The sequence below is a fragment of the Alosa alosa genome, chromosome 11, assembly GCF_017589495.1.
Source record: "Alosa alosa isolate M-15738 ecotype Scorff River chromosome 11, AALO_Geno_1.1, whole genome shotgun sequence".
NCBI classification, from domain to species: domain Eukaryota; kingdom Metazoa; phylum Chordata; class Actinopteri; order Clupeiformes; family Clupeidae; genus Alosa; species Alosa alosa.
The window spans coordinates 31706820-31723710 of NC_063199.1; the positions used below are offsets into that span (position 1 = coordinate 31706820).

A 16891-nucleotide genomic window follows, 5' to 3' on the forward strand; every position below is an offset into this window, starting at 1 on the left:
CCCCCACACACATCCTTTTTCTCATACACAACTACCACTAGACTATATACTCACTCCTACAGCTGTCACAATGATATACACATATCACCTCAGGGGCATTCCATATATTTCCCTGAACTACAAATCCCCAGACTGAAATGAATCACAATACAGAAATACAAACAAATGATCAGTTTGAGTTGGCTTCACATTGATATATACTGGAGATATGTAAAGGTGACTGTTGTTTTCATTCTGTTTATTACTGCTTTATAAAGAATCTATATGTTATAATCTATTTATACAGGGACAACACATGGAATCTGAGTGTACATATAAATTCTTAGAGGAAAATACATTTTATTAACGGACATCTGCAAAATGTCCTATTGGCCATAGAATCTGTTGAAGAGGATGTGTCTGTTGACAAAAGATGACAGTGTGTGTATGTGTGTGTGTGTGTGTGTGTGTGTGTGTGTGTGTGTGTGTGTGTGTGTGTGATAGAGAGAGAGCGAGAGAGTAATACTGGACTGTGAAAGGAGACCACTGGGAACACTAGGACATTGACAAGAGCATGTATAATGATTTCAGCTGGAGTTCTGACACTTTGCTGGCCATCCCTAGTGTTTACCCCCTCTGATGTGCATGTGTGTGTGTGTCTCTCTCTTTCTCTGGGTGTGTCTGTCTCTGTCTCTGTCTCTCTCTCTCTCTTTCTCTATATCTGTGTGTCTGTGTGTGTGTGTGTGTGTGTGTGTGTGTGTGTGTGTGTGTGTGTGTGTGTGTGTGTTTGTGCATGTGTGTAAGAGAGAGGAAGACAATGAGTGAAAAGAAGACAAAAGACAAAAAGATAGAGTGTGAGAGAGAAAGAGATAGAGCGAGAGATTCATATGGCTCCTCTCTCTCTCTCTCTGGGGAAATGATCAATAAAAAATGCACAGCGGAATGTAAACACCAAGCTTGGCCGGTTCATCAGTACAACTTCATCTTGGCAAACTTCCTGAGCAGTGACAGAGGGTCAGATGAAGTTCCTCTCTCTCTCTCTCTCTCTCTGTCTCTCTCTCTCTCTCTCTCTCTCTCCCTCTCTCTCTCTGTGTTTGTGTGTGTTTGTGCTGTCTGTGTGTATTATAAAAAGAATATGTGTGTGTGGTTGAGTTATTGTTCTTCATATGTGTTGGCGTAAGTGCTTTGGCTTTGGCTTTGGCTATATTTGTAATTTCCCCTCTTCAATGTGTTTTTCACTGCAGATGTTCCCACTCTGAATGCACTTTGACATATATTATTCCCAACACAACACAACACAACACAACACAACACAACACAACACAATACAACACAACCACAACACAACACAACACAAACACAAACACAACACAACACAACACAACACAACCACAACACAACCACAACACAACACAACACATCACAACACAACCACAACACAACCACAACACAACACAACACAACACAACACAACACAACACAACACAACACAACCACAACACAACACAACACAACACAACACAACACAACACAACACAACACAACACAACACAACCACAACACAACACAAAAGCACAACAGCAAATAATGCTCCATTATTATCTAAACAAAGTCCACAATTGTCCGATAAGGCTCTAGACCAGCACTGAAGTTGATAAAGGTCATAGATGGCTGATAGCTGATAGATCATTTGACATATTATCACGTAAACACGTTCAGAGTCTAGGCCTACTGTAAATGTGCACATACAGCACAAGCGAGGCAGAGGGGAAGCTATTCTCTCATTAGGAAAGGGCATGCAAGGAGACAGACCCGACTGGCTTTTTCTGAAGAGTCCTTCTTACTTGGGTCCTTGGAGCAAACAATGTGATCAGCTTGGCCTGGGCACTCACTCAGCCTCCTTAATTAAAGGCGTAATTAACATTTGGTGATCATGTGAAGGGTTGTTTTGACAGCAGTGATTTTCCTTCGGCAAGAGCAGCAGCCCATTAATCCCCCTCATCCCTGATTAGGGTGTGTTTTCAGCTTCAGTTTTTCACCTTCTGCTTTGATTGATAGGTGAGAGGGGGTGGGGTTGTCATGGTGATGGGGGTAAAACACTGACGCCCAGGGTTCCAGCCCAACCGCCAGTCCTGTCTGCCTGCGTGGTTAAAGTCTGTCTGGTGTCTTAATTTAGTACAACAGTGTCCACTGATCTGGCTAAGAGTGACAAGTCAGCTTAAACAGCGATTGTCAGGAGAATATTAAGAATAAAAGGTGTTAAATGATATTTTTGTAAAATTTGATGGACACAGGCTTAGCCTATAGAGAGACAGACACACACACACACACACACACACACACACACAAACACACACACACACAGATAGACAGACAGACAGACAGACAGACAGACACACACACACACACACACACACACACACACACAGACACACACACACACACACACACACACACACACATCTGGGGTTTGCATGGCTGTCTGTCTCACACTAGGTTTTCTGACCCACACGCATGTCAGACAAGTGTCAGGTCAGGGGCATGGAATGACAAAGAGGGACAGGGAAGGTCCCCAGAGTGCATACACTCGTACACACACACACACACACACACACACACACACACACACACACGCACACACACGCACACACACGCACACACACGTGTCAAAGACAGGACAAAGACAGCAGTGTTGAGGTGTGAACCTTTGTCAAAACTGTGAACATCAGTGTATGGCCATGGCATTGTTTTTTCTTAGATGATATCTGGGCTGCACTTTGGAGTTGGTGTGTGTGTGTGGGGGCCTGGGGGCGGTGGCAGTTCTGCCAAAGATAAATATCTTTATCATGGTTTCATGGTTCTTATATTTGTGATTTGTGAAGAACCCTCTGAAAACGAGTCATTTTTGTTGTGCAGTAATATTGCATTTATTTTGTGCCATGAAAAGCCCTTTAGAAGTGCAAAGATCTCTTTGGTTCGGTATGTAAGGATTTTTCTGGATGTGCATTTTTACACACACACACACACACACACACACACACACACACACACTCAGACATTTCTACTGGCTGTGTGGTCGGTAATCCGTCTGAGGGAAGCTGACATGTCTTTAAGTGAGGGGGATTCTTCCCTCACACGAAAGTGAGATCAGTGTATATGATGGGCGATGTGAGATGGCGTCTTAACCGCCTAGGCGTCCCCTCTCCTCCAGGGGAGGCTGTCCATGATGCAACACTCACCCTTCTGATGACAGCCATCCATCACCAGTACCGTCATCACTGATGGCCATCCGATGAACCCTGAAGAGGGGAACAGAGCGAAGTAGGGAGGGAGAGAAAGAGAGAGAGAAAGGGAGAGAGAAGAGAAAAAGAGGGAGAGAAAGAGGCAGTAAAGAGTGAATAGAGGAGACAAAAATTAATTCAACACACACACACACACACACAATCAACTGCCACTGTCAGGTTGATTAATACATGTCCTCAAGACACTTCCTGAGGTGTGTTCCATTACAGTAACAGAGACACGCTCGTGTCTGTACTCATCTGGACTGCACAGAGACTGCAGTGGACACTAGGGGTCAGCACTGAGATCTAATGACCAGTGAAGTCCAAACACCAAGCAACAGGCCACTTCCTGTTACTCCAAGTGCTCTACGTAGAGTTTGCAGCAGTGTGTTGTTGAAGCACTGAAGGATGGAAACACATTCTTTTGGATTCTGTCAGAGAGTTTTCAATGTGGTGTTGAAGTCTCACACCCATCAGATCCCTACCTCAGGTTGTTGTAACACAGTCTTCTGAAAATGCTAGGCTAGGTTAGCTTCACCACCCCAAGCAATTTACTTTGAGAACATGTACAGTGTACTGTGCACTACCAAACTAGTTGGATACCTTTTTGTTTGCACTGAAAGATTGCCTTTCATCTCTCGCCCTCTCAAGCCAAACATCCAAAACCACAATGGTAGAAGGGAGGAGAAGCATCTATATACAATCATTAAAGGTACTCTAAGCGATGCCACACGTTTTTTAGGCTAAAACATTTTATGTCACTTACAGCAAACATCACCTAACCAACCGCTAGCTGTCTGTGTCCTGAATACACTGTAAAAAAAAAGTTGCATGGGAGCAGCACGGGAGGGAGGGGGAGGAAGTAGCAAGCTAGCTCTCTGTTTTGTTTGAAAGTCAACAGAAGTGATGTTACCCAGCATCGCTTAAAGCACCTTTAATAATATTGTTTTATGCTAACTATTATAACTTGCTCTCAATTGAAGGGTCTGCACCTAATTTGCTCTTTGCCATAACATTGTTCCAGTGGCTGCCCTTGCTGATCCTGAAACCCACCTGAGTATATTGTATGCAGGTGCAGCATTGGAATAGAGAGGCGATTTCAGAAGTGTGGAGGATGTATGTGTCTGAGGGGATGGTCTCCCTACCCCACCTGCAGAGTTTCATTAGAGTGAAGGGGGAAAGAGAGGGGTATTGTGTGTGTGTGTGGGGGGGGGGGGGGTTCACATTGAAAGGAACATCATCAGGTATGAGAAAGCTTTACCCATGATGCCTTGCTGCCAGTCTGGGTAAGGTGTCTGAAATGTTCTGAGAAGCCAAGCAGAACTCTGATGACCCATAGTGGGCAGGCAGCTTAGACTGTACCACCCTCATGTATAAGTATGTATAAGTATAAATACTCTTGATCCCATGAGGGAAATTTGGTCTCTGTGCATTTATCCCAATCCGTGAATTAGTGAAACACACACCACACAGTGAACACACAATGAGGTGAAGCACAAACTAATCCCGGCACAGTGAGCTGCCTGCAACAACATGGCTTTCGAGGGGAGCAGTGAGGGGTTAGGTGCCTTGCTCAAGGGCACTTCAGCCGTTCCTACTGGTTGGGATTCGAACCGGCAACCCTCCGGTTACAGGTCCGAAGTGCTAACCAGTAGGCCACGGCTGCCCCAATGTCTCAAATCACTTGGGTACACCTTTGGATACCTTTGGTAACACAATGTATTATCAAAAATAAAAAAAAATAAAATAAATAAACATTTAACACATCATGGGTGCTGAACTAAGCAAAATAAAAAACCTTCAATTTTCTGTGTTCTGTCATGTTCCTGACATACCCGGGTGGTGACAGCTGAGTGTGTGTGACGCGGAGTTGAGTTTGGCGAACGGCGTGATCCGGTTTGACCCAGTGACAGGTGTACTTGTCAGGGACGGGCCTGTCTCTTCTCATCAGACGCCACACGTGCTGAGGGACGAGCGCTGGCACAGAGTTGGCCGCTCGCTCCACAGGACAGCATGAAGGACAGCCGGAGGTTAAACACGGGAGACCAACTTCCTGTCAGAGCACCACCAGGCAAGGGCACAGGTGAGAGAGAGACGCCCATTTTTGACAGACAGATGTTGTCTTTTGCTGCTGATATATCTAGCATAGCTTAATTATTTAGTCTCAGAATATAATAATAATTTAATTATATATAATATATATATATATATATATGTGTGCAACTATAAAGCTGGATATGTAGCAATCACTGGTTCCCATACATGTAAGGTCAGTTTGAAGCTGAGATATATAAATCTCATCAAAAGGAAGTCACTGTAGACGTCATTTCTGATATAGCATTGTAGAAAAGTTTTGCAGGATTCAGGGTGGGTAATATATAATACTACTGTTCGTACTGTATATACTTTTGAATTTGCGTGTATGTATTAATTTGCATGTGAAGATGTGGTGTGTTTCATGAGAAAATGGGATGAGTATGTTTGTATGTCAATGTGTATGCATGCATGTGTGTGTGTGTTTGTGTGCTTGTGTGTGTGTGTATGTGTGTATGTGGAATCTCGATGTTTATTTAAAGACATCAATCCAAACCCATCCTTTACCTTCACTTCAAATCAATCACCTCGGTTGTCGCTGTGACAGCAGGGTATTGACAGGGTTGACAGCACTTTGATTATCCAGTCACCCACCGGGCCAGATCGAGTCACCTGTCAGAGGCAAGTAGATTGAAACACACGCACACAAACAAACACACACACACACACACACACACACACACACACACACACACACACACACACACACACACACACACACACAAAGCAATAGAAAGTGTGACAAAGTTAAGAAACATCATGTGTGATAGAGAACATTACTGAAAAGAAAATGATAGAATGAAAGAGAGAAAACCAGAGAAAACAGCAGGACTAACCAGACTTCTATTCGACACAACACATTACACATTACGACACATTACTTCCGCCATTAGGCTACAATGCCAAATAGCCTTTTAAGGAGAAAAGTGGAGACTCTATTGTAAACTAAATAATATCTGATAATAGAACAGATCTCACTGAATGTCTTTGCTGTCATCAGCAGTTTGTTTGTAACGCATATCCTGTCTCTGTTCAAGGTTTAGTCCAGTCCAGAGCGTCCGATATCGGCTAAGAGGACAACATTAAATATTAATTTCAGCATCCTGAGTCAGCACTAATCTATCATGCTGTATAAACATCGAAGTTATAGCCAAGCAAGCAGACTGTCATGCAGGTTGTTTATTATACCAAAAAGATATGACACCTCAGGAGAAGGATCGTGAGAAATGTCAAGTCTCGGCATTGTAAAAGATACTGCATTTGTCCATTTTGTGTAGTCAAATACACATTGAAATATTGTGAAAAATTTGATTGAAGAAGTTTTCCATCCAAATTCATTTTTGGATAGTGTGTGGTCAGGGGAAACAAATAACATGTGAACATATCAGAACCTAATAAAAAATAAATAGTGAATAAATAGTGAGAAAACATTTCAATGTAATTTGTCCACATAGTTCATACAGTTGCATTTCTTTCCTCTGAAGTCCCTCTGCACACTGGCCTATCCCTCTGGTCTCCTCTGCCGGTAAGTTCTGTGGCCTGAGCTTCTGGTGTTTATCAGAGAGCGTGGGATTGTACACGGTGTCTTAGTGTCCTTTTGCGTATCACGTGTGCCATACCCACACTGGGAGGCTATTGGTCACCATTGACTGCATTGCTAAAAAAACAGTTCAAATGCACCCCATCTATAAGGAAAAGAGCAAAAGGTGGGAAAGAAATCAGGATAGAAGAACACTCCTCTCACTGAAATGTGACTGCTGTACAATAAAAACGCAGTCTGGCAAATGCTTCAGAAAGATCATAGATCCTACAAGTGGGAAGGCAAGTTTCTGTTCGTCTGACAATAACAATGTTCAAGGTGGAGCCAAAATAATTATGACATAAACCATGTCTTACCTACAAAATCAAAAGGCTACAGGAGAGTTGCCCAAAATAATTGGGTTTAGATCTGCACTGTTACCGCTGTTTTAGGTAGACCCTGAAAGCACACAGACAAGAAAGCCGTCCAGGTGAGACGAGAGGTAGAGGAGCCAGTGGAACGTGAGAGATGTGGAGTGAGCCTGGCTGCTCTGTGTTTGCTGGTTCTGACAGACATGTCTCAACCAAGCTGACAGCTCCGTCAATGGCCCCAGGATGACTCGCCTGATTGACAGATAGCAGGTGGTGGCTGAATGGAGTTGTCAAGCCGACTGTCAATCAGCTGCACAGCGCCGTGGAAACGGAACAGACCACACAGCTGCCCAAGGTGATCTCTCAGTCAGGCTCCCATACAGGAAGAGGGAGTGTGTGTGTGTGTGTGTGGGGGTTGGGGGCATGCTCACTGGTGCCATGCCAAGCCCCAGCTGTGGGAGAATAAAGCAGGACGGATACGGATAGCAGGACCGAACGGATAGATGTTGACTTGAAAAAGGGCATATTTTTAATCGCTGTTTAGGTATTTTTTGTTGTCTAAAAGGAAGACGTTGTTGATGATTTCTTATTGCACATATAACCCCATCACTGTCAACACCACACCACATAACTTCCTGATAGAGAGTGAATTAATAAATGCATCCTGATTAGAAATTCAGATGGATTTCTCCATCTGTTTCGGTTCAGTGTGTTGAACAGTCAGCTTATGGGTGTATAATTACATTTAAAAGGTTTGTTGACAGTTAAGAGATGGCAGATGCAAATCTGGGAGGAGAATACCCTCACAGGATCTGGTCCAGATCTGATCATCTATTGTGAGTGTGTGTGTGTACATGATTTCATTTGGGATGAGTGTTAATATGTGCATTTACTGTGTATGCGCTCTCTGTGTGAATGTGTGTGTGTCTGAGGAACCGTATGCATATGTATGTCCACGTCTGTGTGTTTGTAAGTGTGTCAATACCACTACTAGGGCCCACAGAGGCTAAAGTCCCATGTGTAGATGTAGATGCTAGAGTTAAGGTGACACCGGCAAGCCTGATGCTTTTTCTCTACGAAACTCCCCCTCGCTCGGTCTGAAGCTCTTTTCCTTTTCTTTGCGTCTTCCGTCAAGGGTTTTCGCTGCTTCTTCGCCGGCTCTGCCATTATACACACGTTTGCAACAATCTCTAGCATTTCGTTAGCCTGCCTCTGTGCTGTAAACTGATCCTGCTTCGGTCGGCGGGTAGGATACTCCGAACTTGCAAGTGGGATATTCTTCCTACAGGCAGAAGGGGCGGGCGAGAGAGCCTTCATTCGCCCCGTAATGAGTTATTTAACCATATACCGACTTACAAAGATGATTAATTAACACAAAAACGTTGCCTGGTGTCCCTTTAAGTGATGAGACTGAGAGAGAGAGAGAGAGAGAGAGAGAGAGAGAGACAACCACACACACATACACAAACACACACGCCACAGCATGTCCGCTGGGTGTATTGGATCATTTAAGGAAATCAGTATCCCACTGACAGCCACATACCAGATGGGCAGATGGGTGAGGGGGTGGGGTGGGGTGGGGCTGGAGCCAGTGTTTTATTAGTGGTTCTTTTTAGCACAATATTTACATGGTTCCTAGATTGTTCATATCCAACACTAATTATGGAGCCAGTGTTTTATTAGTGGTTCTTTTAGCACAATATTTACATGGTTCCTAGATTGTTCATATCCAACACTAATTATGGAGTTGAATATTGTTTGAATGAATGAATGAATGAATGAATGAATGAATGAATGGATGGATGAATGGGTGGATGAATGGTTACTGGAGAGTGTGAGAGCAAGCTGTATGAGGTATGATATTTTCCAAAGCTGTGTGCAGGCTATCAAGGTCTCAGCCATCTTGTGAAGGCTGGTAAGGCAATTGATTCTATCATTGAGTACAGTTTTAAAGGAAACAGGCCAAAGGTGACTGACTAGACACTTTGTCTAATTTATGGCATTTTAGATGACAGAGGTTATAAGCAACTTTGTTGTTATAAGGTGTCAAACAATGGGTCCACTCTTCCAAATTCTGCTTGTAAATATGGGGTGGGTACATTTTATATCGTCACCTTTAGTGCCTCACTCTGCAAAATGAATTCCTGTATTTCTCTCCATAAAGGACTTCTGTTTTCATGTTTGTATTTCACAACTGAATCTTTAAAAAATGCTGGTAAATAAACAACTGTACAGTGGAGCACAGTGATCTGGGGCCTCATTTATAAAGCGTTCTTACGCACAGATTTGATCTTAGACCGTGCGTACGCTCAAATCCATGCCAACGCTCAGATTTATAAAAACCGTCTTTGACGTGGAAAAGTGCTTATCTCCACGTCAGGTTCAAACTTGACGGACGACCATTTCCTTGTGGTAATGCCGGGGTACTGCAAGTAATCTGAGGTCTAAGTGCGATGCATTTTCAAAATTCCAAGACCAACGATCTCATGTCTTTCTTTGCCAAATGCATGATCAATATCAGAAGATTTTTAAAGACGTTTTTGGACGCAGCTTAATGTTTCATGGTTTGGCATAAAACTGCTAATGAGAACTATAGCCCACTTAAGAAAGTGAAAAAAACGTATAGCTTACTTATTTCATAATATCTAAAAAACACCAAGACCTACGATGGAATGATTGAAACATTTTTACAGGTGATCTAGTATATTTGGTGTTCTCACCAATCTAATATTGACCATAAAATGTCCAATTGCCCTCGTTTAGGAGAGGAAAAGTACATTTGTGCCAGGGATGTAGTGGTAAAATAAGAGGTGGGTGAACTATGAATTCTGCGATCTCGGTGAGGTGGACTGCGCCATGCGTTATCGGATTTTTAAAAAAGACATTCGAACATGTTTGATAATGGTGGAGGTTATTATGCAGTATTGGGAATAGGCCTATAGGATAGTATTGGATAATACAGTTTTGAATGTTAAAAGTGAATAAACTCTTTTGAGAGGTGGATAAACTCTAATACGAGGTGGGTAGGCCTAAACTCTGAAATTTCTGAAATGTCAGAGGTAGATAAACTGCGTTTACTCGCGTTTAGCCTCCACTACATCCTAATTTGCGCTCATAGGCCTTCCCAGCTTCGTAACAGAAAGGTAATATTTGAATGTAAGCTATACAATGTAGGCTATATATGATATAAAATATCTATAGCCTACATTGTATAGCACAACAAAGAAACAGAAGTTACCCTCTGAAAGCAGGGCATCTTCATATTTAGTGTTGCGTCGGAGTTGCGTAAAGAGGTGCAGAGCGCGCACCTGTTTGTTTTTTTGACTGGCAGTGCCCAAGATCAGATAACAATACGTGAGTTGAATAATGTAGGCTAAAATATAAATGAATTCTGCAATCTCGGTGAGGTGGACTGCGCCATGCGGTATCGGATTTTTAAAAAAGGCATTCAGAACATGTTTGATAATGGTGGAGGCTAATGTACAGTATTGGGAATATATATAGTATTGGATTATACAGTTTTGAATGTTAAAAGTAAATAAACTCTTTTGAGAGGTGGATAAAGAGGTGGGTAGGCCTAAACTCTATTTCTGAAATTGCAGAGGTGGATAAACTGCGTTTACTCGCGTTTAGCCTCCACTACATCCTAATTTGCGCTCATAGCATACGCCTATTCCCAGCTCCGTAACAGAAAGGTAATATTTGAATGTAAGCTATACAATGTAGGCTATAGATATTTTATATCATATACAGTATAGCCTACACAACCAAGGGACGGAAGTTATCCTCTGGCATCTTCATATTTAGTGTTGCGTCGGAGTTGCGTAAAGAGGTGCAGAGCGCGCACCTGTTTGCTTTTTTTGACTCGCAGTGCCCAAGATCAGATGACAATACGTGAGTTGGATAATGTAGGCTAAAATATAAAGGTAGGCTTAAAGCAAACAATAAAAGACAATGTTTAAGCCATTGGACATTATTGAAAGAAAACGATAGCAAAGATATGCAGAATGAATGAATAATGACCGGCAAACTAGGCTACTTTTTCAGCAAAAACATAGCCTATCCTAAAAGAAACGTTAAGCCTATATGACATATCACGCTTAATTTAGTCCTCTGTTTTGTAGACTAAATCAGCATATTACCCTGGGTCATATTGGAAACGTACAGTAGCCTACTGTACCATAACGTACAGGATTATGCTGTAGGCCTAGGTCTTTCCTTCATAAGGTAGGCCTACCCAATTTTTTTCCAACAAAGTAGGCCTAAACATAGGCTACTAAATGTTGCTTATTCACATTACTGCAAGCAAAAGGAATGAAAGCGAGCAGAGGACAATGGACATGGATGCATACGATCTCTTTCCAGAAAGCTTTGCTGGAAAAAATATAATTAGTTAAGCTATTCGAACTGACGCATATAGGCTAGTTAACATCAGATGGCATAGGCTAGGCCTACAATGTTTTCAATATATAATTTTACATAAGCTACAGTTTTTAGGCCATTGATTTCATTAAAACATATGCTAATGATATTGATGAGGGGGTGTTTACAAGGCGGAGACCTAAAACCATCCGGCTGCGCACAAGTTGACGTTCATTTGTGATTTATAATGGGCACATCTGGAAGGGTGGCGTACGCACGTTTTTTTGTGCGTACGTTCGTGTTCTCGGAATCACACGTACGATCATTTCAGAAATGATCTAAGATCAAATGAAGGATGGTTTCTACGCAACACTTTTATAAATGAGGCCCCAGGTGACAGACCAACACACTGTGCACAAACACAACGGAGCAAGCAAGGTCTCATAGACCATCCAATGGATACTTCCCAGTATGAAACATGCAGACATGGCAGCCGGACAGCACACAGCCAGCCACACATAGAGCTGCTGTTGGGGGTGCTGGGCTGATGAGAGCTCCACGGAGATGCCAATGCGTGATCGAGCTGATGGATAACTGCAATCAGAGAGCCACAGCCAATGAGAAGGCAGAGTGGGCAGTCAGGTCGATGGATGGAAGAGGCCGCTGTGCTGCACCGCACCGCACCGCACCGCGGCTGGGTTTGAACGATACTCAATACAACACTGTCAGTCTGAACCCAGACGTCCACACTGTTTAATAATTAATGCTGTCAATGTAGCGTCACAGACGCCGCGTTCCTGCACGGGCCGTTCTTTTGACATTATGTGGTTCGATGAAGTTTGCTTGAGATGAAGAGTGCTGAATCATGCAACACAAAGTGGCTACGGCTGCAGACACTTCTGAAACAGAGCAGTTGCTCCGCAGGAGACTGGATGTGTTCTTGAGGATGGAACTGGGGCCAACACCGCTAACAGGAGAACTCTTTCTTGGGGATGAATGCTTGAAGTGTAATGAGTGCTTACAGAGTCCGGCACACAACACATGGGAGAAGCATCTGCTAAATCATGAAATGGGAAACCACAGGATTACATTGTTATAACAAGCTTATATTATATACGGATGGATCAAGCCAAATCATGTTCTCATTTTAGTTTTGAGTTAATGGTTACAGAGCATAGATAGTTTTGAGTTCATGGTTACAGAGCATAGATAGATAGATAGATAGATACTTTATTGATCCCCAGGGGAAATTCATGGGCAAGAGCATGTCCAACTTCACCAAACCTTTTGTTTGATTTGTGGTTGCATGCATTATTTGGTCTATTTTCTTACTGTTTTGGTCTGTTTTCTTGATTCTCTGGCAAAGGACTTCGCATTCTTTGCATGAAAAGCGCAATATAAAGAATTTATATGTATTATTGTTATTATTATTATTTTTATCATCATTATTATACAATTACATTACATTACATTACATTTGGCTGACGTTTTTCAACCCAAAGGGACAGCCAGCAAGGGAAACAATCAATGTAGAGTGCGATAAGGACAAGTTAGTGCAGCACTGTGTGCTACTTCCGTACAGTCAAGTGTTAATTCTAGTCAGGTGGCATACGTGCTAGAATTAGCAAGTCTAGTTGTAGGTAGTGCTACAAGAGGAGATACTCTCTGGTAGGAACTGGTGGTGCGTTCCACCAATGGGGAACAACAGATGAGAAAAGTTTGGATTGCCCTGAGCTAGATTCATATTATACCTTTAGTCAGTGACAGCAATGTCTGGATAGAACTACCTAGCACAAAGAACAGAAATGGCTCAGCATAGATTGAAACATATTGATTTAATGCTCAACATTTTTAAGAATTGAGTTCTTCAGCATTGTCCTTTGGACTGGAAGATTTCCTCCAGCAGAAACAACATCTGGTCTGTCTGGTCTCGGCCCCCTCCTGTCTTGCCCTCTTCCTCTCCAGTTGTTCGGCTCCTTTCTTCTCCTTAGCCCCCTTCCTCTTCTTTTCCTTCAGCTCAGCCTTGTGTATTCTATCCAGCTCTTTCCTCGTCTTCTCCTCCAGCTGCATCCTCTTTTTCATCTCGGCAGCTTTGATCTTCTCCTCCTTTTTGGTGGCCTCAGACACAAGACGTGCCATCTTCTTCTCAAACTTTGTGTCGATCTTTCCCTGGAATGTCTGCTTCTGAACAATTATCTGTTCAGCTCTCTGGCTGCTGAAGCTCAGAGACTAAATAAAAATAAGAATGCAAATATTTTGGGTTAATTATGAGAATGGAGAAACCACTGGTGCAGGTAAGATGAGGTATAATCTTCATGGTTTAATTAGAGTTTTTCATGGGAATTGTGTTTTAAGGTAGCCTACCTGGAGGCCATCATTAAGACACGACTTGTTGGTGTTGCTAACCTCTTGAGCAGGCCCACCTGACACCTGAGGAACAGATACCTAAGGAAGACAGACACAGCATTCTCTCAGTTTGGCACCCACCATGTTGGGTAAGATAAAAGGACATTTTGGATCTACTATACTGGGATGTGTAAGTAAAAGTGATTTTTACCACCATCCTTTTTTCTGCCTGGTTTACCAGCTCCTTTAGCCACTTTGGCTTGGTAGCAGCAGCTGTCAGTGCCGTTGCCAAGGTGCTGTTCACTCTCTCATGGGTCCATCTGACCCAATTGTCAGACTCTGCCTTGATGCGCTCTGGCTCATTGATCATCATTTTATCATAGTCATACACGGACTCCTTCTCTAGGAGAGCGACAGTCCTCTGGTAATCTTCCTCCAGAGATACACTTGTTGGACTGATGAGTTGTGAAGGACCAAGTCGCTCGTTGTCGTGAATAATGATATTAAAGTCGCTCTCCGAATAATGATATTAAAGCGCTGCCTGTGTTTTTATACCCGTTGAAATGGAATGGAATGTAAGCTATGTTATTCTAACTATTGTTACATCATCGGGTGTTAAAGCATAGATAGGCTACGTAACAATCGTTATGAGTTGATGGAAAAAAACAACGTGTAGGCATAACCAGAGCCCTAGAGCAGTGGTTCTCAAATGGGGGTACTTAAGGCACTCCAGGGGGTACGTGTGATTGTAACCCTTAGAAGCCGATTGACGCAAAGTGCGTCAAAAAACACACCCTTTCTTCTCTGTTACATTGCTCCGCAACTGTTCATCGCAGCGAAAGGAAACCTTTTTTGAAACCTATTGCGTGACAGAGCAGAAGTGGGGCTTTCCCCACTTCGAGACCATGCACTTGTCTGTACGTTAAAGTATGAAAATAAAAAAAACATGAAATTAAATCAAATTGCACCATATTTACAGTCTATACTTCTCTGCGTTCACCTGCGCACCCATTACTCTCGTTTGAATTACTCGCGAACCCGTGAACACATAGATAGCCTATGGCAAGCATATCAGATGAAAGAGGAGACACAGGGCTATCCATTGATAGCAAGTATGTTGATCCTCTGGCTTATGAAAACAGACGAAGTGACTGCAAAATAATAATGTCATGTACAAAAACCAATGCTGCACACCCATTACTCTCGTTTGAATTACTCGCGGACCTGTGATCGGATAGATAGGCCCTATGCCACGCATGTCAGATGAAAGAGGAGACACGGAGCTATCATTTGATACCAAGTACATCCTTCTGGGTTATAAAACAGACGAAGTGACAGCAAAATAATAACTTCATATAGCTCGACTTACCTCAAGTTTTTGTCTGTTTTTGTAGCAAAGCTTGTTTATAATCCAACGCTATTGTGTGTTTCTTTATGGCAAAGAATGTTCATAATCTGGTTTTGAGATCCTACCAAATTCCTGCATTGCATCCCAATTTGTTCGCCAAAGAAACATCTTTTTTGCCTTTACTTTGTTCATGGCAATGCAGTAAAAGTTGTAGAGAATCATGAGTGCAGACACCATAGGCACACACACACGTAAACTCGGGTCAAGTCAGGTCAGATCAGTTCGTGTCACAGATATGGAGCGCAGAAAGGTAATTTTTAATCACTAAATAAAAAAATGGCATTTATTTCTGTAAGGCGCACACTGTCTGTAAATTGCTCAGCCCCAGAAAATCCCTCCACCATGGCAATGATATTGCCAGATTCAAGACAGTCTGCCCTACAAACACAATGCATGTAGAGCTATGAGCTCGCTGTGGTGAGATACATGTCAAAATATAATAATTTTTATAATACGCTTTTTATATTTTAATTCTAAAAATCTAAATAAAATCAATGCTAGTACTAATACATTGAATGATGGCAGATCTGGATAGCCTAGACTCTGCTAAAAGTATTAAGTGTGTGTGGCACTTACAATGGCCAGAATAAATCCTTATGAATAAAAGTAATGAAAATGCCCTAAAAACAACTTATGGTTAAAATAGTCTATACATAGATTTAAAAAGTAGAATCCATGCAAAAATACTTTAAAAACAATTATTTAAGAAATATTTCAGGAAAATATAAGTTCATAAAATAAATTTTATATTTCAGTAGGCTATTCAATTTCATTATCCTAAAAACCCAGAGTCCCCCCATACCAGGATGGTTCGACCCAACCTGTCACATGCCACCCGCCATCACCTGTCAAAACTCAAACGATGGAGTCGTGGTGCCAAAGTTTAATAAATTAGACACTGATGTCACAGTGCTCTGTTTTAAGTCTTTTTTTCTCAACTAAAAATGCTTTGTGCTGGTTAGGGGGTACTTGGCTGAAAAAAATATTTCACAGGGGGTACATCACTGAAAAAAGGTTGAGAACCACTGCTCTAGAGAGATCTACTGTAGGCTATCTGCTCTGGGCCTAACTACCGTTACTAGCTGCTGGAAAAGCAAACGTTTACACAGAGTTCTACTAGTTTAGCCAGCGACCAAAAGCCCATTGATACATCAATTTTGTAAACAACAGTAGGCTATGACATCAACAGTTGTCCATCTGTGAATTCACGGTGAAGCAGGCAGTTGGAATTTACTTTAGGCCTACTGCTGAAATCCGAAGGTTACAACGTGTACATGGTGACCCCTAGTGTTTCCTCGGTTGGCCTACAGGTAGTCATAAAGAACAGATGACTGGCCATGATAGAGGGTTCAGCCAGAGGTCACCAGCTGGTCCTGCCAAACACATGCTGCCCCCACACACACACACAGCCTGCACTGCACACCCCAAGCAGCGGTAGCGTCCGATGGTCAGGTAACACCATCGGACCGCACGGTTGTGTGCCTGTGGATAAAACCGTCTACCAACTTTAACTTCATTAGGGCAGTGG

General features: G+C 42.5%; 1 protein-coding gene across 1 annotated transcript; it reads right to left on the minus strand.

The window, feature by feature from the left end:
* Positions 1–13427: 13427 nt before the first annotated feature.
* LOC125303834 (mitogen-activated protein kinase kinase kinase kinase 4-like) lies at positions 13428–14395 on the minus strand. Its single transcript, XM_048257773.1, has 3 exons — positions 14167–14395; positions 13974–14054; positions 13428–13838 (listed from the first exon to the last, which is right to left on the minus strand). Exons 1-3 carry the CDS (start codon positions 14326–14328, stop codon positions 13461–13463), a joined length of 621 nt encoding a protein of 206 aa, XP_048113730.1. The 5' UTR covers positions 14329–14395; the 3' UTR covers positions 13428–13460.
* Positions 14396–16891: the final 2496 nt, after the last annotated feature.